Source organism: Anoplophora glabripennis, unplaced genomic scaffold (assembly GCF_000390285.2).
Source record: "Anoplophora glabripennis isolate ALB-LARVAE unplaced genomic scaffold, Agla_2.0 scaffold144, whole genome shotgun sequence".
Taxonomy (NCBI): Eukaryota; Metazoa; Arthropoda; class Insecta; order Coleoptera; family Cerambycidae; genus Anoplophora; species Anoplophora glabripennis.
Window position 1 is genome coordinate 154032 of NW_019416377.1, and position 23270 is coordinate 177301.

A 23270-nucleotide genomic window follows, 5' to 3' on the forward strand; every position below is an offset into this window, starting at 1 on the left:
CTGCGACTTAGTAATCATTTCGTCTTTCCGAAGTCAGTTGAACATGTATAAAAACGCCTAGCAATAAAATTTAATGAGTTTCATATGCGTTCCTAATAAAGTTTTCTGCTAAAGGTAGAAATTTCTATTATATGTTAATTTGGCCAACAACAAATTTTTTCTTTTTGTTAATTATAAATTGATTCAATTAATTCAATATTGTCTGGCGGTATTTCGTTTTGTTCCGTTTCAAAAGGTCTCCAAAGTGCCATGTAATAATATTAGTAAACAAAATATCCCTCTTATTTCTCCCGTTCGCAATTGTAATATCAATGATTAATAGAAGGTGCCTATCATGAATTAAAATTATTAATTAATTGCTGCACTGCATTCAGGCCCGGATCCAGAGGGGGTGGCGATGTGGCGATCGCCACCCCCAAAGCAAAACATTTTTTAAAGATCTTCAATTTCTCCAAACGACAACAGGCAGTTAGTCGATATTAATGCAAGTCCCCCTTCCTAACCTACACCTTACGTCATCAAAAAAATAACAACAACAACAACAGCAACAATAATAATAATAATAATAATAATAATAATAATAATAATAATAATAATAACAATAATAATGATAAAGAAGTGCTTTGCGCCACCCCCAAAACCAGTCTCTGGATCCGGGCCTGACTGCATTGCTAGGCAATTTGTCAACAACTTAAATTTATGGCCTAGTCGCCCAGAGTGGCTTTGTCTCTGCGCTGTTTGAGTCTTCGAAATTGAAAATTTGTGCCTAGATATAAATTATTTGCAAAAGAAAATAGAGTGTCGTGGCTAGTGCAGTGGCTGCTGGTGACCTTTTTTTACTAGGTGTGCTTCAAGGTACATTTTAACAGGCGAACATTTTTTCCTTTATAAGGCGGTTTTTTTATACGGACATATCGAAATATTAATATTTTCGAATACGATATTTTTTTAATTATAAGAGCTATAAATTTGAGGTTGTAAGTAGGTAATTAGGTAATTAATTGATTAATTAATAAGGGAGGTAATTCGTAATCATGTTTTTGGTTGGTTTTGTGGTTTTAATTCATTAAACCGTCGTCGGTATTGATTTGATCGAAATTCCATTTGTTCCATGATGTTCTTTTATGCAGGGTGTTAAAAAAAGAGTGTAGATATTTCAGGAGGTAATAGTATGAACCCAAATAAGCAGAAAAGTCTGAATAAACATGGGTCCGCAAAGTAACGGTTGCGGAGATATGGACCACTATTCGTTTTTCAAACATNACCTAAATACTCCTAAATTTTTTTAGGCGGTTTGTAGTCACTTCATTTACTTTTAAATAAAATAAGGTGCCAAACAATACATGAAAATTTATTTGTAAATTGAAACAACCAAAAAATTACCAATTAATCATTATACCTAGACGAAGCGAAAAGTGAATAAAAAATGAATTGATTAAAAGATATTTTATTCAAAATAGGAGATGCACCCAAATGAGTGCGCCACAAACTCTGCGACTTAGCAATCATTTCGTCTTTCCGAACATGTATAAAAACGCCTAGTAATAAAATTTAATGAGTTTCATAGGCGCCCCTAAAAAATTTTCTGCTAAAGGTAAAAACTAATATATGTTTATTTGGCCAACAACATATTTTTTCATTTTATAAATTATAAATTAATTCAATTAATTCAATATTGTCTGGCGGTATTTCGTTTTGTTCCGTTTTAAAAGGTCTCCAAAATGCCATGTAATAATAGTAAACAAAATATCCCTCTTATTTCTCCCTTTCGCAGTTGTAATATGAATGATTAATAGAAGGTGCCTATAATAAATTAAAATACCCGAATCACATTAAATTCCGCATTGTGCACTGCACTGCTAGGCAATTTGTCAACAATTGAAATTTATGGCCTAGTCGCCCAGAGCGGCTTTGTTTCTGCACCGTTTGAGTCTTCGAAATTGAAAATTTGTGCCTAGATATAAATTATTTGCAAAAGAAAATGGAGTGACATTTTTTTGCTAGGTGTGCTACAAGGTAGATTTTAACAGACGAACATTCTTCCCTTTATAAGTCGTTTGTTTTTATACGGACATGCCGAAATATTCATATTTTCGGATACGATATTTTTTAATTTTTTAGACCTATAAATTTGAGGTAGTAAGGAGCTAATTAGATAATTAATTGAATAATTAATAAGTGAGGTAATTCATAATCATAGGTTTAACTGTTTTTGGTTGGTTTTGTGGTTGTAATTGATTAAACCGTCGTTGGTATCAATTTAATTGAAATTCCATCTGTTCCATGATCTTCTATATGTAATTGGAGGTTTGCGAAAATTAGCTTTGTAATCCATAAGAATGGCAAGGATGAAGATAGTAATAGCACTCGGGGTGTTTTTCTTAAACCCCGTTCTAAGAAGCGTCGCCAGCCAATGGGCTAGAGGGGGGCAACATAAGAGAGAGGATAGAAGAAATATAAATTATAGGCGAAATAGGTACATAATTAACATTTTTTAGAAATATTTTTAATACAAAAAATATACAAATAACTAAAAAAATAAATAAATTCAACGAAAATTAAGTAAAACATAATCTTCTCGGTTTTTTAAAAATGTNCCATACATGAAATGCATGTCTGTTAATTCTGCGTTAGAGTAACCAGCCATAGCGAAAGAAAACTTGTGCACTGAGAACAACTGTCAAATACGTACTGTTTATTTCACTAAACATCAACCAACTATTATAAGAAAATACACAACGTTTTTGCAAAATAAAAAAAGGGGTTAAAAAACATAAAACATTCCATATCTCCGCAACCGTTACTTTGCGGAACCATGTTTATTGCGACTTTTCTGCTTATTTTGGTTCATACTATTACCTCCTTAAATATTTTACACTCTTTTTTATCACCCTGTATGTATATTGGAGATTTGCGAAAATTAGCTTTCTAATCTATAAAAATGGCAAGGATAAAGATAGTATTAGCACTGGGGGTGTTTTTCTTAAACCCCGTCCCAAGGGCGTCGCCACCCAATGGGCTAGAGGGGGGCAACATAAGAGAGAGGATGTAAGAAATATAAAGTATAGGTGAAATAAGTACAGTGAATTAATATTTTTTAGAAATATGTTTAATAAAACCTTTTTAATACAAAAACATGAAAAATATACAAATAACTAAAAAAATAAAGAAATTCAACGCAAATTAGGTACCTAAAACATAATCTTCTCGGATTTTTTGAAAATGTGTCGACAACTTTATTAATAAAATCTTCATGGTTATCAAAAATAAGCTTGCTGTGTATACCATTGAGATGATTTTGCACCATAGTATTTTTCAGCCAAGTTTTTATTCTTTTTTAATTTAAAATACCAGAACTAAATTTTTAAAATATGGAAATGTATTACTTTTTAACGTAAAATTTTATATTTTTAAATGCTTTTGTCAACAAATATTTATACTAATTTATTACAATTGTTTTTTTTAAAAATCGAGTATTAGTTTTTAACATAAAATTTTATATTTTTAAATGCTTTTGTCAACAAATATTTAAACTAATTTATTACAATTGTTTTTTTTAAAAATCGAGTATTAGTTTTCAAAATTAAAGTTTAAGTAAATAAAATATTTTATTAAAAATTTCCAATCTAATCTTTTCTTAGCTTAAGAAAATTTTTGTACATTTTTCGAATTTCTAGAGGGGGGAAGGTTGCCATGTTATCGACTTGATCTTTGACGTTTCGAGAAACATACAGTTCTCTTTTTCAGAAAAAAACTAAAATTGAAGAGTTAGTCTTCTGGTCGGAACTTACCATATATTTTCTGGGTGTACTGGCCCTTGACGTTCTGGTGCAAGACCTGAAGTTACTGCCCTATAGCGTTACTTTTTGGCTTTTACTGTGTCTCTGTAGAGCATTGCCCAAAATTTTCTCCCTTAATAGAACTTCGGTATTTTTAATGGCTATCGCCTTGTTTCTACATTGTACTCAGCAACTGTTGGTGCTTGTGTACTTTCACCCCCGTGCTAACATGGACANAAATTTGGTACACAGGGGTTTTATGACATGTGAAATCTGATGGTGCTACGCTTTTTGGCTTTTTACTTAAAATCCTATTGTGATGGAGCATTTTTTACGACCAGATTTGGATTCAGAGCGACAAATTACGTAATAAATCATTAACAGATTTAAAACAGTCTGGTGGTACTATGTTATTCAATAAAATACAATTTTTTTATTAAAAATAAATTTATTTCATAAAATATATGACAACAAAGTATGTGATTAACATGAATGCAAACATATACTTGGAATGTATAGATACACAAATTTAAAAGCTAAATACTTCACATAATAAAAACAATATAATATCTAATCATTTTTCTAAATGGAATTCAACATTTGCAATATTTTCCCGTAATAATTTCGACCCTCCGTAATTCCTTTGAAAACAGTATTTCCTATAGCAATTAATACTAAATTATTGTCCAGAATTAGATTTCAGTTAAAATAAAAGCTTGATTCTTTAAATCATCTTATTGAGACATTAACTTGATCCGTTGAATAACGCGCAGACAGATTTTTTGGCGAAATATTCTCTCAATCTTAAATCGGCGTATCTGTAAAAGACGAAAAATTAATATAAACATCACAGACATTGAATATTGTACTGGAAATATCTTACTCCATGTAGTCGAAATCTATGTAGGAATGTTCGGCTTGGATAAGCGCCCAAATGCCCCAAAAAAGATGGGCGGCCAACACGAATTGGTTGGCTTGAACGTACAATTTTTCTACTTCTTCTTCCTTGGGCTCCCTTCCGTGGTATTCCGCAAGGTACGTCCTGATCCAGTCGGTTTGTAATTCTTTATCAGGGTACAGAGAATAATCCAGATCTGTTCCTATACCTGGAAAGAAGGAAATTTTATTCGAAAAAACGTCTGGGGTCACACTCAGAAGAAGTATTTCACTGACGTAGTAGACATGTTTCTAAAAAAGCAGTTCTAGATCTTTCACTAGGCACATGAATATGTATTACATTACTCGACCTTTTAAAAAATAAGCATTTAACTTTACTAACAAAAACTATGGATGAATGAGTGAGTGTTTTTTTAGTCGTAGTGTCATTTTAAAGAGGTAGGTACCCTACTTTTTGAAAAACAATAAGTCACACAATAAGGTATACCTACTATAAATTAAATAATTAATTGCACATCATATTAAAAACTCTTATTCAATTATAAAACGTAGTGAGTACGCTAACAATATTAAAAATACTAAATTGTATAACCTAACATTCGAAAACAATTATTATCCTTATACATTTGTTTTTATTAGATAGATAGATAAATTGATAAATTTATTATTAACTACTTTTTATACAAAGAAGTACAATTGTAGTAAGTCAAACATATATCAACAGTAAAAAAAAAATATTAAAAATCAATAATGCACAATGTATAAAACAAAAAATAACAGATTAACAAAACTTACATAACGACAAAAGTACAGTTAAAATAATCAAGACAAAAAATAATTAAAAATTTAAAAACATGGTGGTAGCACTCAAAAACTCCTGCGCCGAATAAAAACAATTTTCGAGAGAAGATATTTCCTGACCTAATTTAAATTTACAAGAGTTTAACTCTTTTACGGCATCAGGTAAAATATTGTAAAGATTTAGCTGAGGGGCATTTCTGGATGATAGATTTAGTCGAAAACGAGGCGGTCGCAAATAACTAGTCTGTCGAGTATTATGATAATCACAGGTCAACAAGGGTCAAGAAACAGACACACTAATATACATTCCCGAAGGATTTTGGTGCGCTGAATTCGAATCTGGCCGCAGAATTGCTCTATCACGTCAGGTTTTTGAGATTTCCTAACCTAAAAGTGTAAAAACACTGTTCTTCGTCATATTTGAGGTTATGTAGTCATGCCATTTATTCTTTTTCAAAAAAAAAATACATATCTAAAAGTACAAGGCTCCCTTTTTCGAATGCCGTTGAGTTTGCTCAAATATCTTTTTTTTTTTTTCGTTGAGATATCACATGTTGAAATTTCTAAGTTTATCAGTTTCTTAATATGCGAAACTCTACTAAGGATCCCTTAGACGTCAAACAGTTGATTGCAGTTCAGAAACTTCATACTCAGAAACCTTCAATACATTCGTGCTCTCACTTTACAAACTCCAAATCCACAGACCCACAAACCCCAAACCCACAATCCCTAAACCCACAAACCCCAATCCCACAAAACCCGAACCTACAAACACCAAGCTTACAAACCCCAAGCCCACCAACTCCAAACCCACAAACCGTATGGGTATGAAGTTTCTGAATTGCAATCGACTGCTTGATGTCTAAGGGATCCTTAGTAGATTTTCGCATATTAAGAAATTGAGAAACTTAGTTTCAACGTGTGATATCTCAACGAAAAAAAAAAGATATTTGCGCAAACTCAACGGCATTCGAAGAAGGGAGCCTTTATTTTTAGATTCAATGTATTAGTTTTTTGAAAAAGAATAGATGGCATTACTACATAACCTCAAATATGACGAAAAACAGTGTTTTTTGCACATTTAGGTTAGGATATCTCAAAAACCTGACATGATAGAGCAATTCTGCTGCCAGATTCGAATTCAGCGCACCTAATTCCTTCGGAAATATTCAAGTTTCTGCCTCCAGAAAAAGTTAAAGTTTGTTGGTCTGTGTAATGTATGTTAGAGTTACAAACAAACGTATTAATATTTTTGTGTATTTCCAAAAGCTGGTAAAATATAAGAAGTAGAAGGTAAAGGCATTACCCTCAGTGTTTTAAAATAAAGCTGACAGTGGTCCAAAAACTTTGCGTTAGCAATAAACCTTATAATCTTTTTTTGCATTCTAAATATCTGTATAGCAGAGGAAGAGTTACTCCAGAATTACCAGATGTTACCGTAACATAAATGAGAGTGGAACAATGAAAAATATACTTTTAAGAGAGCAATTTGACTAAAATTTGGTTTTAATTTACGAATAATAAAAGAATAAAACGACAGTTTTTTCTTTATAGATTGAACGTAAGGTGACTAACATAACCTATTATCGATAGTCAAACTCAATAATTCTACTGTTGATCCATTTGTAATATTATCCGAGAAAAACGTTATACGTTGAGTTTTATCCAGATTTAATTTATGATTATTATTTGCGAACCACTCATTGGCTTTATTTTCTAATACATTTACATCAAATTGTAAGGAAACTGCATTATTACCGCTACAAATCAATGATGTATCATCAGCGTAGAGAATACATCTCTCAGGAGACAAATAGAGAGAAAGGTCATTCATATAAATTATAAAGAGTAGGGGCCCCAAAACCGAATCTTGAGGTACCCCGCTGTCTACTGCAGTTAAATCAGATATATCATTTTTTAGAGCAACACATTGCTTTCTGGAAGTAAGGTAATATGTCTAACTGCATCCCCCTAACAAATTATTAACAAATAAATATTACTTGTTAATATTTAAAATATAAAAAATATCTTATTCGTTTGATACGGATTAAAAAAGGCATTAAAAGCTAGGTTAATGACCGCATATTGCGCATACCACTCTTGATAATAGAAACCAAGATTTTTACGAAAATGTTAGTATCACATTTTTGATGCAATAAATGTTTGTTAATAAAATTCGATTTTCTCAAAAAAACGGTACAAGATATCGACTGATATACGGTTCACCTTTTTTAAAGCAAATTTGGGTGAGGAATCTAACCATGGAAGAAAAATGCCTAACTTGGCAACGTTGTCAAAGATGTATAAATTTAAATGGATAATTTCGTCTGCTCCTGTATAATCCAGGCATATTGAATATCAGTTTAAATTTGGAAATGAACATTACCATGAGTTACTTTAATTGACCAAATTTCATTGTTGTCATGGTAACGACTTAGAAGTTATAATTGGAATTTCTTTTTCAAACTTCTTTGAAGGCGAAAAACTCCACAACGAAGCCCAATAGGAAAAAAATTTATATGAAGTACTACATCTATTTTGACTTCCCCTGTATATCCCTTCATTTTTGACATGACCTTTCCGGGCACCCTGTATATATTTTTATGAAATTTCTTTATAATTGAAACAAATGAACCCACTTTTTCAGAGCCCACCCGGAGTTTTGAATCTATGTATACTTACCCACGAATTCCGCGAAATGGTTACCGATGTCGTAGGCCTGATAACTGAATGCAGCGTATTCGAAGTCTATGAACGTAACGGAGTCCTCGCTTTGCGTATAGATGACGTTGCCCAACAGCAGGTCATTGTGGGCGAAGACCACGGGGCTATCGGAATTTTTTAGAGCGTTCCTCAGTTCTCGCAACTCCCCTTCTATCTGCGCCTTTGACATTATGCATTCTCGGTATCTGAAATTAACAAACGCGCAGATCAATTAAGGAATGGAAATTCGTTTTCACAGCTCGTATTTTCCCGGAGTTGTATGGTTTGGTGCACAACAACAATACTTGGTTACATTTTACACCCTATTTTAATATTTAATAATAGGAAAAAACGATATACAGGGTGTTCTTAATTGTTAAGTAAAACATTCTTATTACGGAGCTTCTCCATCCAAGGACACAGATAACGGTCAAATGAGATCAACGTGCCGACAACCGAGTGAAACTGCTTGTATTGCACATATGTTGTGCAGTTAGTCCTATAGTAGGATCGTATTCGATGCAAAGTAGAGCAAAAAGTTGTCGGTCTTTTATCAAAGGAAAATCGTGTCATCATTTTTAGGAGGCGTAAGATGAACCATTTCAAATGTTAAATCTGAAATACCGCTGCATACGCACTGTGTTCTGGTAGTAGCTGTAGTCACCCAGGTGCATCGAGTGTACGAAGTGGTCGGTTATACGTCAAATACTAACCTGGCGAGCTTGATCGTAAAACAGAGAGCGCCTCCAAAAAACAAGTAAACAACAGTGGCGCCTACAGAGGTAAAATGTAGTACATATGTGGAAATTAAAAAACAAATTTGATTTATAATAAATTACATCTAAAATAAATAGTTTATGCGAATAAAGGAATTTTTGTAGGAACAATGGTGCCAGACGTGAACTGATCCCTTCGTCCTTTCATAATGTATAAAGAAATTATTCAATTTCTAAAACCCTTAAAATGTATTAAACGTATGGCACTGGATCCCTTGACAGGCAATGAATTATTACTTTGCATCGAATATGATCCTACTATAGTTTAATTAATTTGTATTAAATACAGAGTACAATTCTATGACAAACTGTGACAGAAGGTAGGTAGCTGGATTTATTTCAAACATTTTTTTTCTTATATGAACATGGGTCCGATTCGTTTGTGTTTAGAAATTACAAGCATTTTAAAAATATATAATTTCATATTTCAATCAAAGTAACCTGATAAGTAAAAATGATGGTTGCTATAACAATTTGTGTATTTGTGTCATTTTGCTTATTTATTTGACACTTAGCCTTAAAGTGCTAAATAAAAAATGTAATTATAGGCCAGGAAATATAGAGTTGGACGAGACTTTTTAATTCGGCAAGCTGAATTTACCACTATAAATATTAAATATTAAGTACAATAACATATTAGTTTCCACAGTCATAAAAATGGGGGGAAGATTGTTTACAGGCTGATTAATTGTATAATTTCTACGTAAATTCACGTTTTTCGCTTATAACTTTTTTCCGTTCATTTCCACGAGAAAACAGTAACGTACGTTTTTTTAGTCTTTAAAAGACCTACAAAACTAGCCCTCGAGCGTCAAAAAATATTGATTAGATCAAAAGTTATAAACAAGAAGTTTATTTATGACTTTTGAATTAAACTTTTATAAACTGCGTTATTGACATCGCATCCTCTCATTCCTTATCACTGTCTAATAACTCACACGAAATCTGGAATCGGTAAGTTGAATAGTTTACAAGTTATGGGCTTATAAACAAATTAACTAATTATTAGTCTGGACGATCCCGAGCATCTTCCACAATCGCACTGATTTTTTTCATGGTAGATTTCATAATAATACATTGAAATATATCACTTTTTTTTAAATTTCAAATTTGCAACCTGGAAAGTTTTTTTATTTTTTAGCCTTAGTTGCAAAATGAAATATACGACGCATGCGCGTGATATAGTTATATATTATTATATATTCGGAAAGCTATGAAAGGAGCTTTAAGTTAAAAAAAAATCGTCAAAATTCACAATTTTGTATAAAAAATTAATGTCAGGAAATTAGTTGTTAACGGGTGTATGAAAGATAAAGATGTTTTCATTTAGAATTATTTTACTATTTATTACTAACTAAGTAAAATTTCGCCCCAGTCTTGGACTTTTTTTACACATGAAACATATTATTTAATTAATAATAAAACGGTACAATAAAAGTTTCATCTAAACGACTACCAAAGTTTAAATCCGCCAAATAAAACAGATAATAAATAAAAAAACTCAAGATGTTTTCTGCACAGAAATGCTAAAGTTCTGGACCTAATAACCCTGTATGTGTCAACGCAGTAAATAAGGCTAAGGTCAGCACAAATGACCAAATATATTTTTTTGTTATTGTAAACGACAGTTGCAATGCAAGGCACGATGCTGGAAAAACCGCAATTTTTTTATGATACACAAATTAACTGAAATAATAAATCTTGGTAAACAACTGTCTAACCTTGTAATCTTTCTGATCTCTACCATATTAAGTATGTCAATTTTATGCAAATACAGAATTTCGTAGCTTGTACATGTTGGTTCAACAATTACCTTTCATTTTTTTTGCTGTCGCTGAACACATCGGGTACCAACTCCAGGAAACTGCTCATCTTATCCCACAAGAAAGGCTGGGGGTGCTCTTCTCCTTTTACCTTAACTTTATGCAGTTTTGCCATCCTCTTCGCCACTAACCTGTAGATGTGTGGGTCCCTCACAGTCTCCTGGTCCAGGGTGTTTCCCGGTATAAACCTGTACGCCAAACCGTTATCGAAAGTGGCATATAGGTCCGGAGCTAGATCCACTTTGTTGAGGAGTATGAAGTTTCTAAATTAGACAAAAAAACTCATTTGATTAAGCGGACAAAACAGAAGAAAGATGCAATAATCCTTATAAAAATTATTTAGTTTAAACCTTAGCTGGCTGTGAAGGTTGAACATTGCTAACTGCCCTCGTATGCTCTAGAATTTTCCAAACATGTAACGAGATAATCTAACAAGTAATTTATTTGTTTGTGTATCCTGCCTTAATTCTGTTTAATGTTGATTTTATTCATGAAGTAGACCTCATTTGACGTTAGTCCATGACAATTGAATTCAATGCATTCAAGGACTTTTTAGCTAGGGGAATAGAAGCGCAGTTAAGAAGAATTATTAATGTTTGACATTACGCGAATATAATAGTATACAGGGTATCAAAAAAATGGTGTAACTTATATTCAACTGTCACAGTACTAGTCAGTGGTTTATTCTCAGTGCGATTCCATGGGCGTATCATATAGTCCAGTTACTGAAGGTGAAAATAAGGTAAAAGCTCCGAATTTTTTCGGATTTTCCTGAAAATTTACATACAACCCTGACCCTCCACTTCAAAAGTTATATTGTCTAGATGTGTGCTGTTTCAATTTGGGGTAAAAACTACCCTTGTATGAAAAAAAATGCGAAAATCGCAGATTTACGTATTTTAAAGATTCAATTCATGTTCAAATATGTTGGATAAAGTTCCTTTCATGTTTTTTAATATAATTTATGAAGTTTAATTACTTTTATACCCTTAAAATTCCTCAAAAACTACCCTTCCATGGACAAAAAATAGAAACAAAAATTTTTAACAGTTTAAAATATTCCTTTGGTGCATTCACAATGTATTGCGTTTCTTTTGTTATTCATTAGAAAGCTTACGACTCATTACAAAGTTGCAACCCTTAAAAACCATCCCTTATAATAAAATAAAATATTATTGAAAGCTTGAGATGTTTTAATGGTATGCATATATATGTTGAATTATAAACTTTTTATTGGTTTTCATATGATCTATGATATATTGCAACTTTTCAGCCACCCAAAAAACCCTTATGGAAGACCTACCCCTCATAAAAAACCCTACTCCTTATAGAACAATTTCCTAAAAATTATATGTGAGTATATAATTATTTTTTCTTAATTTTATTGAATTTATTCTTAATATTTTTTTATTAAATTAATATCAAATATGTATACATATACATGTGAACTCGGATACGTCTGTGTAGGTACATTATTAAAATACTTACTCAAATCAGTTCACAAGTGCTCCAAAATACACAAAGATGATGATAATTTACCCGCTCCGAAAATTTTACCGAAAAAAGCGATTAATTTTTTTACTATAACTTTTGCAATTTTAAAGTTATAAATTTACTCAAAAAACCATTTTGTAGGGAATTTAAAGCACCTTAAGTTCTGTGATTTGCAGTTTTTTTGAGCCCTTCGTTTTTTAGATTTGTAAGCTAAAAAGGCTCAGGAAAGGCAGTCTTGGAGCTTAGTTTTGAGCTTCTAACGGTCATAACTCGGTCAAATTTTGTCCTATAAAAATTAAAAAAAGCTAATTGTTCAGTAATGAAAAACCTACAATTTCTTATTCTATCATTTTTTTATAACTTTGTTAGTTTTTGAAATATTTTGAAAAAGGCGATTTTTTAAAAAAATATTTTTCTAGGCTTCTAAAGTCGTTCAAATTCCCAGAATCTACTGTTAATACATAAATAAAGTAATTTGCAGAAGGCATACGTTTAATTTTTTTTCCGTCAAGTCATTAATTTCAATACCGATTTTTTTTCTCAAAAATCAAGATAATCATTTTATTTTGATTGTAACTTCTTTAGTTTTCATGCTGACGACTTTTACCACCACTCAATTTAAAGGTATTTTCAAGAACTTTAATAAGTGTTCTATAAGTTTTCCTCGAAAAACCTTTAATTTTTCCGCTACAGGACATTGAACGTTTTGATTATAGCTATCTTCGAAATTGACTTCAATTTCTGGGAGACATAACTCGGGTTCGATACCATCTACAAAAATAAAAAAAAGCAATCTGCTATTTAATTACCTTCATTTTTGCTTATGATCAGTTTTTGAGATATTCGCCAAAAATGACTCAAAAACATGCATTTTTTGGGCTAAAAACGAACAAGTTTAGGCGCAAATAACTCAAAAAGTATTGACTGTACAAATAATTCTTATAGAACATTTTTTGCTTAGAATTCGTCCCTCTACCGAATCGTGAGGTTATTTTTAATAAAAAAATTTCCACCCTCCAGAAGGGGTGGCATCCACCCCTAGGGTAAAAGCACACTTCGGCACTATATAACTTTTGTTTCTTGGGTTATTTCCTAGCTACAGTTCAAATTTCACGTCAATCCATTCCATCCTAAAAAATTGGTAGGCAAAATACTTCAGTGACTGGACTAATATTAGAAGGTTCCAAAAATTGTCAAATATGTATATAATAACGTCGATAGATATAGAATAGATACGTCGATTTTGGTAAAAACTAGGTTATCCTTACACATTTACAGTTGCGTTTGTATATCCAAGAGGTAGGGAGATATTTTTTTATTTATACCAAAGTAGGTATGTATTCAGCAAATCTGCCTTCGTTTCATTTGATTGTATGTGTGTAAATATAATTTTTTTGTCATATTGTTACTTTTGTGAATACGTCAGAAAACTTGAAAGTAACTTAAAAAATTGAAATAACTTACCGAGTTTCGGCCTTCCGGTCTATGAGCAAGTCTGTCTTATTGCCGTAGATCCTGACCAGCACAGTTTCGGATTCTTCAGCCTCTGCGGGTCGGCATCCCACCAGTTTGTTGGTTATGCCATCTGTCAACAGCTATACACATTCAACTTTTATTCGAAACAGATTTATAAGTTAGGCGTAGAAGAAAATCTACATCATATCAGAAGTGGGTAAAATCCATGCAATGTTCGTAGCGGTTTTAGTTATGTAAGAAAAAATAAGTTAAGTCTAATTTAGGTTATACAGGGTGTCACCTAACGAATGTTATATACTTATTCTGATAGTTGTGTGTAAAAATTTAAACGTACAAAAAAGTTACAGAAGAATATTCACAAAGGATTGTAGTAAAATGAATGCCCTGTATGATTTAACCTAATAGGAACAACTGCATACTACATGAAACTAAGCAACAACAAATTTTGCTCAAATCGGTTAGCTGAGTTCTGAGTTATAGACTAGGCGGTATCTGTTTTGGTTTGGGTGAATCGTGTATTCACGGAGATTTTTGGCTTTCAAATATCACCAGAATTGAAAATTTTTCTATGCGTATAAAAAAACGTGGGCTTAACTTTTGGCGGCACAATGTGTTAAAAAAATTCGAAAAATGTCATATTTTGCTTCCTATTTAATTATGTATCTTTTCAAGAGTTGATTTTAGGCGAAAATGGAAGAGGAAAAAATGTTTGTAATTAAATTTTACAAAATATGACTAGTTACAAATCGAATGAATCATGATTATTATGGTAAACATCGAAAAAATCGCCAATAATGGGGTTAAAAAACATTACTTTTTAGGGGATTTTTTTTGGGGTCTTTAAGTTGGGTATAGGACTTATACTTGGCTCAAGAAAACTTCATGAAATGTAGAATCATCACACCAAGTTTCATCAAAATCGGTTCTATAGATTTTGCATAATAATTTTGCAATCCAGATTTTGAAAAATAATTTGCAAATTTGCAAAATTTTGCACAGCAAAAACCAAGGCCCTAAGATACTTGAAAATTTAATCACATTAGAAGAGCTCTCAAGCTTTCAAACTTTTTTTTGAAACGAATCCGTCGATTAGGAGAGCTCTGGCGGTTGTTTAAACATTGGTCGAATTTTTGTACTTATAAACAATTAGAATAACTGTGTGAATTATCAATCAAATCAAATGTTTTAAAGCAGGTTTTAAAAGTTATTGGAAAGACGTTTCTTTAAAAAAAAACAGATCGATTGGTCAATTAGTTACGTAGTTATAGCCAATCAAAGTTAACCGTCATTGACACTAAATGTACTGGGACATCCGGGCTAATTTTTCAAAAAATACCTTTGGTATTCCGGGTACTTATCAGGTCTAAGTTTGAAATATTTTTCTTCATTGGCAACCTACTTTAAAACGCGTTTAAAGTTATTTATGCAAGCGAGAAAATCAAGAAATTCGTACAGGTGGAGGTGGTGGGGGAAGCAGAAGCAGAAATTGAATCGGCGAGTTCAAAACCGCGATGCGCTTAAAAATTTTTAATATCTCAGCTTCTAGAGGTCCGCTTTTGATGATTTTTTTTTAAATCGATGTCTCGCGATTTAAAAAAAAAACTATTAGCGTATTTTCAAATGCCTATTGTTAATAATTGGTCTTTCAACAGTCCGATAATTATTTATCTTCAAACTTCCTTTAATTATCAACTTTATTTTTTTATTGTATCAAAGGTAAGTGCATAAACTTATATACTGTTTATCAAAGATCAAAAACAAATTTATTTAAATATTCTAAAATTGTTTAAACAACAATTATTTTCAAAATATGAGGAAAATTAGTAATTAATTAATTAATTAATTAATTAATTAATAATTTAGTCATCATTTCTTTTGTGATTAAAATATAATTCAAATATTATTTACTGTTTAAAATATAAGCAAATGAGAAATTAACTCATTATATTACAAAAATACAAAATTATAGTACAAAAATTCGACCAATGTTTAAACAAGCGCCAGAGCTCTCCTAATTGACGGATTCGAATTTTTCAAAAAGCGTTTGAAAGCTTGAGAGCCCTTCTATATGTGATTAAATTTTCAAGTATCTAAGGGCCTTGGTTTTTGCTGTGCAAAATTTTGAAAATTTGCAAAGTTTTTTTCAAAATCTGGATTGCAAAATTATTATGCAAAATCTATCGAGCCGATTTTGATGAAATTTGGTGTGATGATTCTACATAACATGAAATTTTCTTGAGCCAAGTATGAAGGTCCTATACCCAACTTAAAGACCCCAAAAAAATTCCCTAAAGAGTAATGTTTTTTAACCCCATTTTTGGCGATTTTTTCGATTTTTACGATAATAATCAAGATTCATTTGATTTGTAACTAGTCATATTTTGTAAAATTTAATTACAAACATTTTTTCCTCTTCCATTTTCGCCTAAAATCAACTCTTGAAAAGACACATAATTAAATAGGAAGAAAAATATGACATTTTTCCAATTTTTTAAACATATTGTGCCGCCAAAAGTTAAGCCCACGTTTTTTTTTTATGCGCATAGAAGAATTTTCATTTCTAGTGATATTTTAAAGCCAAAAGGCAAAAAATCTCCGTGGATATATGATTCACCCAAAGACGGACTCTTTGAAACAGATACCGTCGAGACTATTAAAGAAAAAACAAGTTATAAAAAAAGACTTACTTCCTGTAACTTTTTTTTGCGACATTTTTCGTTTAAGCAAGTTTGGTTAAATCGACACCATTCGGGTTCTAGATTATACCCTTGAAGTATATAACATGTGTATGTGACACCCTGTATAATGGATAGCCTGCAACTCGTCCTTTTTGAAGATTCTTGAAATGAAATTTTGATTAACCCCTGTATTCTAGTTATTGAACTGCTTCCAAATCCAGTTTAAATGCATTAAATAAACATTTTACTTATCGCATTTTAAATAATAATAAAAATTATGGACTTTGTGCTGCTTTATAAGATAATAAATAGTTAATTTTAGACACCAATTTCCTTATAACTTACGTGTACCAATGGTTTAATTCTTTAAATACCTCATATTTGTACTAAACTGACGAGCTTTGATAAAAATCTATAAAAATTAATACCTCTATTTATCAATTATTATTATCTTTAATTTAATTTTGTCCTTATCAAAGATATTTTTTCCTAAACAATCAAGAGATTTAGAATAAATTTAAGATTTATGCTTCATTACGATTTTTTAACATCCGATGAATATAAAATTATTAGCACATTTATTTTGCAATAAACGATTCTCAGTAGGCCAAGCGTGAAGCAAATTCTATGCTTGTGACGTAATAATCATCGAATATCCAAGTTGAACCAGTTGGCTTCAAAAGAAATATAAACAAATATGTATGTAAATCAGAACGTTGATTGTGTAACTTGTACGAAATTCTGACAGAAGCGATCCAAGTGAACTGGCTAAATAATCTGTAAATAAACCAGTAAAAATTGCAAATATTCTTATGTAGTTTTGGTTACACTGTAATTAGGTGCTTTCATATGATGCGATACAAGTGCGCTTCAAATTTTTATGTGTGTTAAATTTGCTTTTATGGTCGGAAAAGTTATAGCAATTAATTAATTACATTAATTAACAATTTTTCCAGTGGTGTATGCATAGTAACTCAAGTTACAATTTATTTATTACATTGACAATGGCAAATTAATATCTGATTATATTTGTAGAAATAGGTATTCAGGGTCATAATGTCATTAATAGAGAGCGGACAATGTGTGTCTTTAACCCGAAGAATAGGTCAAATTTTGGTAGAGATGTGTACGCGTTCAAAAATGTATTGTGTATAAACTATGCAAAATATAATTATTATGTATAGCAAATATATCGTATTATCCTCGCGAAGATTTGTACCCTTTATTTAAAATCCATAAATCATGTGAACAGGTTAAATAACNCAAAATATAATTATTATGTATAGCAAATATATCGTATTATCCTCGCGAAGATTTGTACCCTTTATTTAAAATCCATAAATCATGTGAACAGGTTAAATAACGAGAAAATAATTAAGTTAATTTAGTTCTGATGAAATGACACTCGCGCCCATCTCTAGTCCATCCGTCGACATCAGTTGCGTTTATCGAATTCCTATTGGTCAGAATTCAAACTGCAGCCCTGGTATGAATGGAGCGTGAGTTGGACTATTCTATCATGTGCGTCGCCTGAGGTATTCGTTACATTGACTCCTAATTTCCAATTAAAAGAACGACACTATTTTTCACCGAACTTTATTTAATAAATATGTAGTATACAATTTCTGATTTTCTAAATATTTTATAACGCCTAAAAATGTATGTACCGTGGAATTTTCGTGAATTATTACGTAAATTTGCGATGCATACCCGACACGCCACTGCGTCATGGATTATGTATCTAGGTTTATGAATGACATATCTATGTTCAAGGTTAAAGACACAAATTGTCCGCTCTCTGGTCATGAATTTTAACCACGTACTCGGAAGGCCTAATAAAGACAGAAAATCTCCCACTAATTCGGCGCCCTCAAATTTTCTGACCGGGAGACGTCGGTGGACAATAAAACGTTTGAACATTGAAGCGGAACAGCGTTGCCACATCGAACCACATAAATAATAATAAAATATTCAAATCTACTACCGTTAGTCGCATCTTCCGCATTGTTTTCCTGCAAATTTGGAGATCACGTCATACATATGGACAGAAGATAATGTAGAAAGTATGCAGAAACAACCCGCAGTTTATTTCGGTTTGTTTCGCTTGTCGTAATGGCTAATTTTGCGAATTTTGAATATGCGGAAATGGTGATTTTATATGGAGAATGATTACGAAATGCGAATGCCGCTGCAGCAGAATATCGGAGGCGTTTTCCGAGTCCACAAACCTTCGTGCGAGTTTTTCAACGTCTTCGCGATACCAGGTCTTTGATTTTGCGACGAGAACTTGCAGAGCATCGGCAAAATGATTTGATTGAGATAGAAGCTATTTTAAATTTAGTTGAGGAGCAACCTAATATTTCGACAAAAACTATTTCAAGGCGGTTGGGGACATCCCAAAGCATGGTCTAGAAAAAAATTACGAGGAAACTGTTTTTTTTTGGCAAGAAGGCATGCTCATACCTCCCTGAGATCCTTGCTGGGCAACAATAGCATTTTAATATGTTAATTGCATATTTATTATATATTTTAACATTTTAAATTATTATTATTATGTGTGCAAAAAACGTGAGTCTCTAAAACAGATACAATCGTTTATTTATGAAGTCTGCTCCTATATAGGAAAATGTTTCAATTTGGCAACGCCCCTTCGGGCCGATATCGAGTTGACTTGGGAGCCGTAAATGTATCAATGCCGCCAGCGGTCAGGAGCGTCCGAAAGGGGTTTAAATAATGAATTTTTCCTTACTTTCCCTTAAAATTAATGACATTATGACTGAATAACCCTGTTAGTGTGTACAAGAATTGATATCTACGCGACAACATTTGAGCGCGGATTTGGTAGTTAATTTGATTTTCTAATTTTCCAAATTTAACGTCACATTTAACATCATGTTTTAGAAACAGTGCCAGAACTTATCTTTATTAGATTTTTTCTGCATTCTGATACATTGTACATAAAGATGCATATTAAAAAAAAAAGACAAATTAAGGTTTGTCCAGCGATATAATTTAAAAAATCTAAACTACGCTTATACAAAATGCCAGGGGCGTTCGTCGGAAATTTCTTTATTAAATTTAAACTATCAAATACTTGAAAATCTATCCAAAAACGGAAAATGGGTACAGTACAAACACATAAACTACTAAACAATTTAAATAATGACGTCACAGTTCGAAATGTTACAGTGTTGCCAGGTTGTAAATTTTTTCAGGATATTTAAGAAAATTAATTCGATAGCGAATTCAGCTTATTAGCTGTAACCTAGGACCACACATTATTGCAGTCCACTGGAATAATTTACGAAACAATCAAAAAAATAATTTTCATTTAGAATTGTGTAATATAATTCGCAATTTTATCGGTTATAACCAGTTCATAATTGATGTAACAATTACAACTTACGTCTGCTACAGCGGTAAGTGAAAGAAGTGACCCTCCATTTTTACGTTTTTGGTCAAAATAGTTCATTAAGAACCCCAGCTTTTCTGTTAATTTATTAGTTCTAAAAGGAACTTTCCAATACACAAATCTCACGAACACGTCAAATGTTTGACAACTGCCGATCGATTAATTTTAATGATTTTGATTCAGTGCGCTGTCACAATAAAGTGTGGTAAATTTAAAACGATAAAATTTCCTAGTTAATGCGATACAGAACAGAAATTTAGGGTTATTCTATTGGCTGCACTTAGTTACTAAATGTGACGTCATTACAAACTTATCGTAGAAGACTATAATTGATCGTTCTCAAAATACATTTCCTAGCATTAGAAAACAAGTTATAAATATACACAATAAAAACTCCAGGTTAAGTAGAATTACTATTTTAAAAAAAATTAATTTTACCGAAATTTAATGGCCAACGTGAAGGAAATAAAATTACTATCCCATAGAAAATTACTGGTCACGTGGCTTGTAATCATTTATGAAGGTGAAGCGTCTGTATATACCGAAATAAAGCATCAATACCAATTTTCAATGCGTATAACGTTACAACTCTAGTTTGTATTATTTAAACTGTTAAAAAGATAAACAGTTGTTGACATTATACGCGATACTAATAAACGATGTCAGATTAGAGACGAACAAGAAACTGTAATATTGTCCCACAAGTGCTTACAATTCAAGATTTATTTTGAATGTCAAGATAAAAAAAAATTAAAATAAACAAACAAGCTTGAGTGTTTTGTTCAGTAAACTTGAAGAGTTTTTATACAAACGTGCTAATTTATCGGCTGGGAAAAAAAACTCAGCTGGATGACCAGATCTGGCTCCTATAAGTTATTTAATTTAACGATATTATGCCGCATGTCGTTATGATAAATTATCTGGATTATTACCACCTTTACTTTGATAATTTTTACATTTTAATTTTATAACTGCTTTGGAAAAAAATTATTTTTTGTAATACTGATAAAAGAAATTTAAAGAAAACAAAAGAAATTTCTACTGAATGCATTAAAAATTTTAAATATAAATATTTTATATTGAAAGTATTTATTTAAATCACATTTATGAAACGAGATTAATTTTATGATTTAAGATACGGAACATAGATTTCATTAGCTTTCCTTTTTTTTTATCAAACTGCTTGTTAAAGTTAAGAAATTCACTTAAACTTGAAATATTTATTTAAGTAATTCACGTAAAGATAAGTGATGAAAGTCGTTTTGCTTATTTTTAAATTTAGCTGCTTGTCTCAAAATTAATTTGGTACACAGACGTTGTGGAAAAAAGGTTGCCTACCTTAATGGTTCAAACAATTTTAGCTCCGAAAATGTTTAATGTTGTACAGGGTGACCAAAAAACAGATGGTTGGCCGCCATAACCGAATATGATTTAAAATTCCATCTTCGTAAATTTATCGAAATTGTCTTTCCCAATTTTACACAAACATATTGTTTTACATCATGTGAAAGTGCTCGTTTTTTTCAGTAACATTTATTAAAAAAAAGTTTTTCCATATCCCTTCCAGTTCAAAATAACTAAATGTATAGAGAAAAACTCTGGTTTGATCAAGTCTGTTACTGATTTTATCAGCGACGCCGTAGAAAACAAAATACTTTCAATGTTTATATTCATCACTGCTACACATAAAATTATTTGTCTCGATAATGATGCTGTACTGCTTTTCAAATCTTTACCAGCTTTCCAAAAATTCAGTGTCACATCTAGTTTTTATCAGGTATTCATATTTTTAATGAATTTTCTAAATTTGCACAAAAATAGATAAAATATGTCAGTATCAAATAAAAACATTTTAAGTAGTATGTTGTTTTCCGTGAAAAATTAGTACAAACTTGAAGGGAAGATATATCGAACAACGTTTTTAATAGAGATTAATAGAAAAAAGAGCACTTTTACACTAGGTATATAACAAATATATAAATGAAATGAAATTGGGACCGACATCGCTGACATCACAGCACGGGACGGAAAATTTACCAAGATGGAATTTTAAGATTTTTAAGTCAAATACGCCGGTATATGTCTTACGTAAGAAAAAATATATCCTACCAAATAATTACATCGTTTGTGTACACCAACTTTTATCGATTTGTTTAAGACGTATCATGAATTAAACCAATAACACGGCCTTTGACAATCACGATTTTGTATAGGAGTATAGGTATATTCCATATTCTAAAACGCGCTTTTCCGTTATCCGCCCACGAAACCCCCTGTACGACACGAGACGCGTTAAAAAGAGACGGACCTACCTTAAACTCGACGCTGTCCTTTTCCCACCTGGGCCGGATCTGTTCCAGTATCCTCATAGCGCCCCTCTCGACGTCGTTTTCGTCCACGACCACCCTGACGTGGGGAACGCGTTTCTGTACATCGCCCATGCCTGCGGTTATCCAAATGATAATCGTCCGGCAAACAACTCACGCCGGCGAATGGCGTTTTTCGATTGTCGCAATGAACATAGCGCAGATAACGCGGTACGTAAACATGAACAATCGAAGCGGCTGCTGATGGTTGGGGAAGGAATTCACAGATAACTAGACGGACGAAGAAACTGGGGCGACGTGCGCTTGCGTGCGGATAGCGGATTTCGATAAATGTACGGGGGTTGGGGAAAATAATTCAGAACAATGAGAAAAAACAGACCTCTTTCATGCCTCGTTCTTTAAAAATAGCAGTTAATCACCAAACTGTTTAGGAAGTAACCTTTACAATTTCAAATTAGGACAGTATCACTCATTATTTGTACACTGACACTTTACATGTTAATATAACTGGTATAAGAGGCACAGCGTACAATTTACGGCCGTCGTTTTGATGAAGCAATTATAAACAACTACAATTTGCATATTAAAATATGCAGGAAAAGCGGCCTCTACGTCGTCGCACCATGGATATACGAACAACGTATGGATATACAGGCGGGATGGCCAGAAGTACGGAATAAAATTCATATCTTTTGAATGAGTTATTTTTTTTTAAAACGCCGAAACACGTTAACTGATTTTGATTTTTTCCCATCTTTCGGTTATAACGAGCGTTCAAATAAAAACGTGGTCGAAGTTGGCTCTGACACATTGGACGTAGGGAGTAGCTTATAGCGACCTACCTAACCTCATTTCTCAACGAGCTGTATAGCAGCTGTCAGTTTCAATAACGTTAATGACTATATAACTTTATTTTAAAGAATAATCGTGATAACAATAACAAACAATTAAAGGAGCTGCGGAAAGTGTCCCCCTCCTTGTTATAACAATAAATTAAAGCAGCTGCTGAAAGTGTCCCCCTCCTTGTTCCAAGCACTTTTCACACCTGTTCCTCAAAGAATTAAAGACATTTTCTAAGATGCTCGGGGTATTGTTAATTTCACG

General features: G+C 32.1%; 1 protein-coding gene across 1 annotated transcript; it reads right to left on the bottom strand.

Moving 5' to 3' along the window:
* Positions 1-4207: 4207 nt before the first annotated feature.
* On the bottom strand, positions 4208-22687 carry LOC108911207 (ethanolamine kinase). Its single transcript, XM_018716079.2, has 6 exons — positions 22152-22687; positions 13738-13868; positions 10770-11042; positions 8160-8386; positions 4663-4885; positions 4208-4597 (listed from the first exon to the last, which is right to left on the bottom strand). The coding sequence occupies exons 1-6, from the start codon at positions 22278-22280 to the stop codon at positions 4525-4527; spliced, it is 1056 nt and encodes a 351-aa protein (XP_018571595.1). The 5' UTR covers positions 22281-22687; the 3' UTR covers positions 4208-4524.
* Between the last annotated feature and the right edge of the window lie 583 nt (positions 22688-23270).

What these genes read in the sequence shown, in the direction of transcription:
- LOC108911207 (XM_018716079.2), bottom strand. Translation starts at nt 22,280, where the DNA reads ATGGGCGATGTACAGAAACGCGTTCCCCACGTCAGGGTGGTCGTGGAC. An exon ending in GACCGGAAGGCCGAAACTCG is followed by an intron (nt 11,043 to 13,737) that starts GTAAGTTATTTC and finishes TGTCTAATTTAG; the next exon opens with AAACTTCATACTCCTCAACA. An exon ending in GACAGCAAAAAAAATGAAAG is followed by an intron (nt 8,387 to 10,769) that starts GTAATTGTTGAA and finishes TGTTAATTTCAG; the next exon opens with ATACCGAGAATGCATAATGT.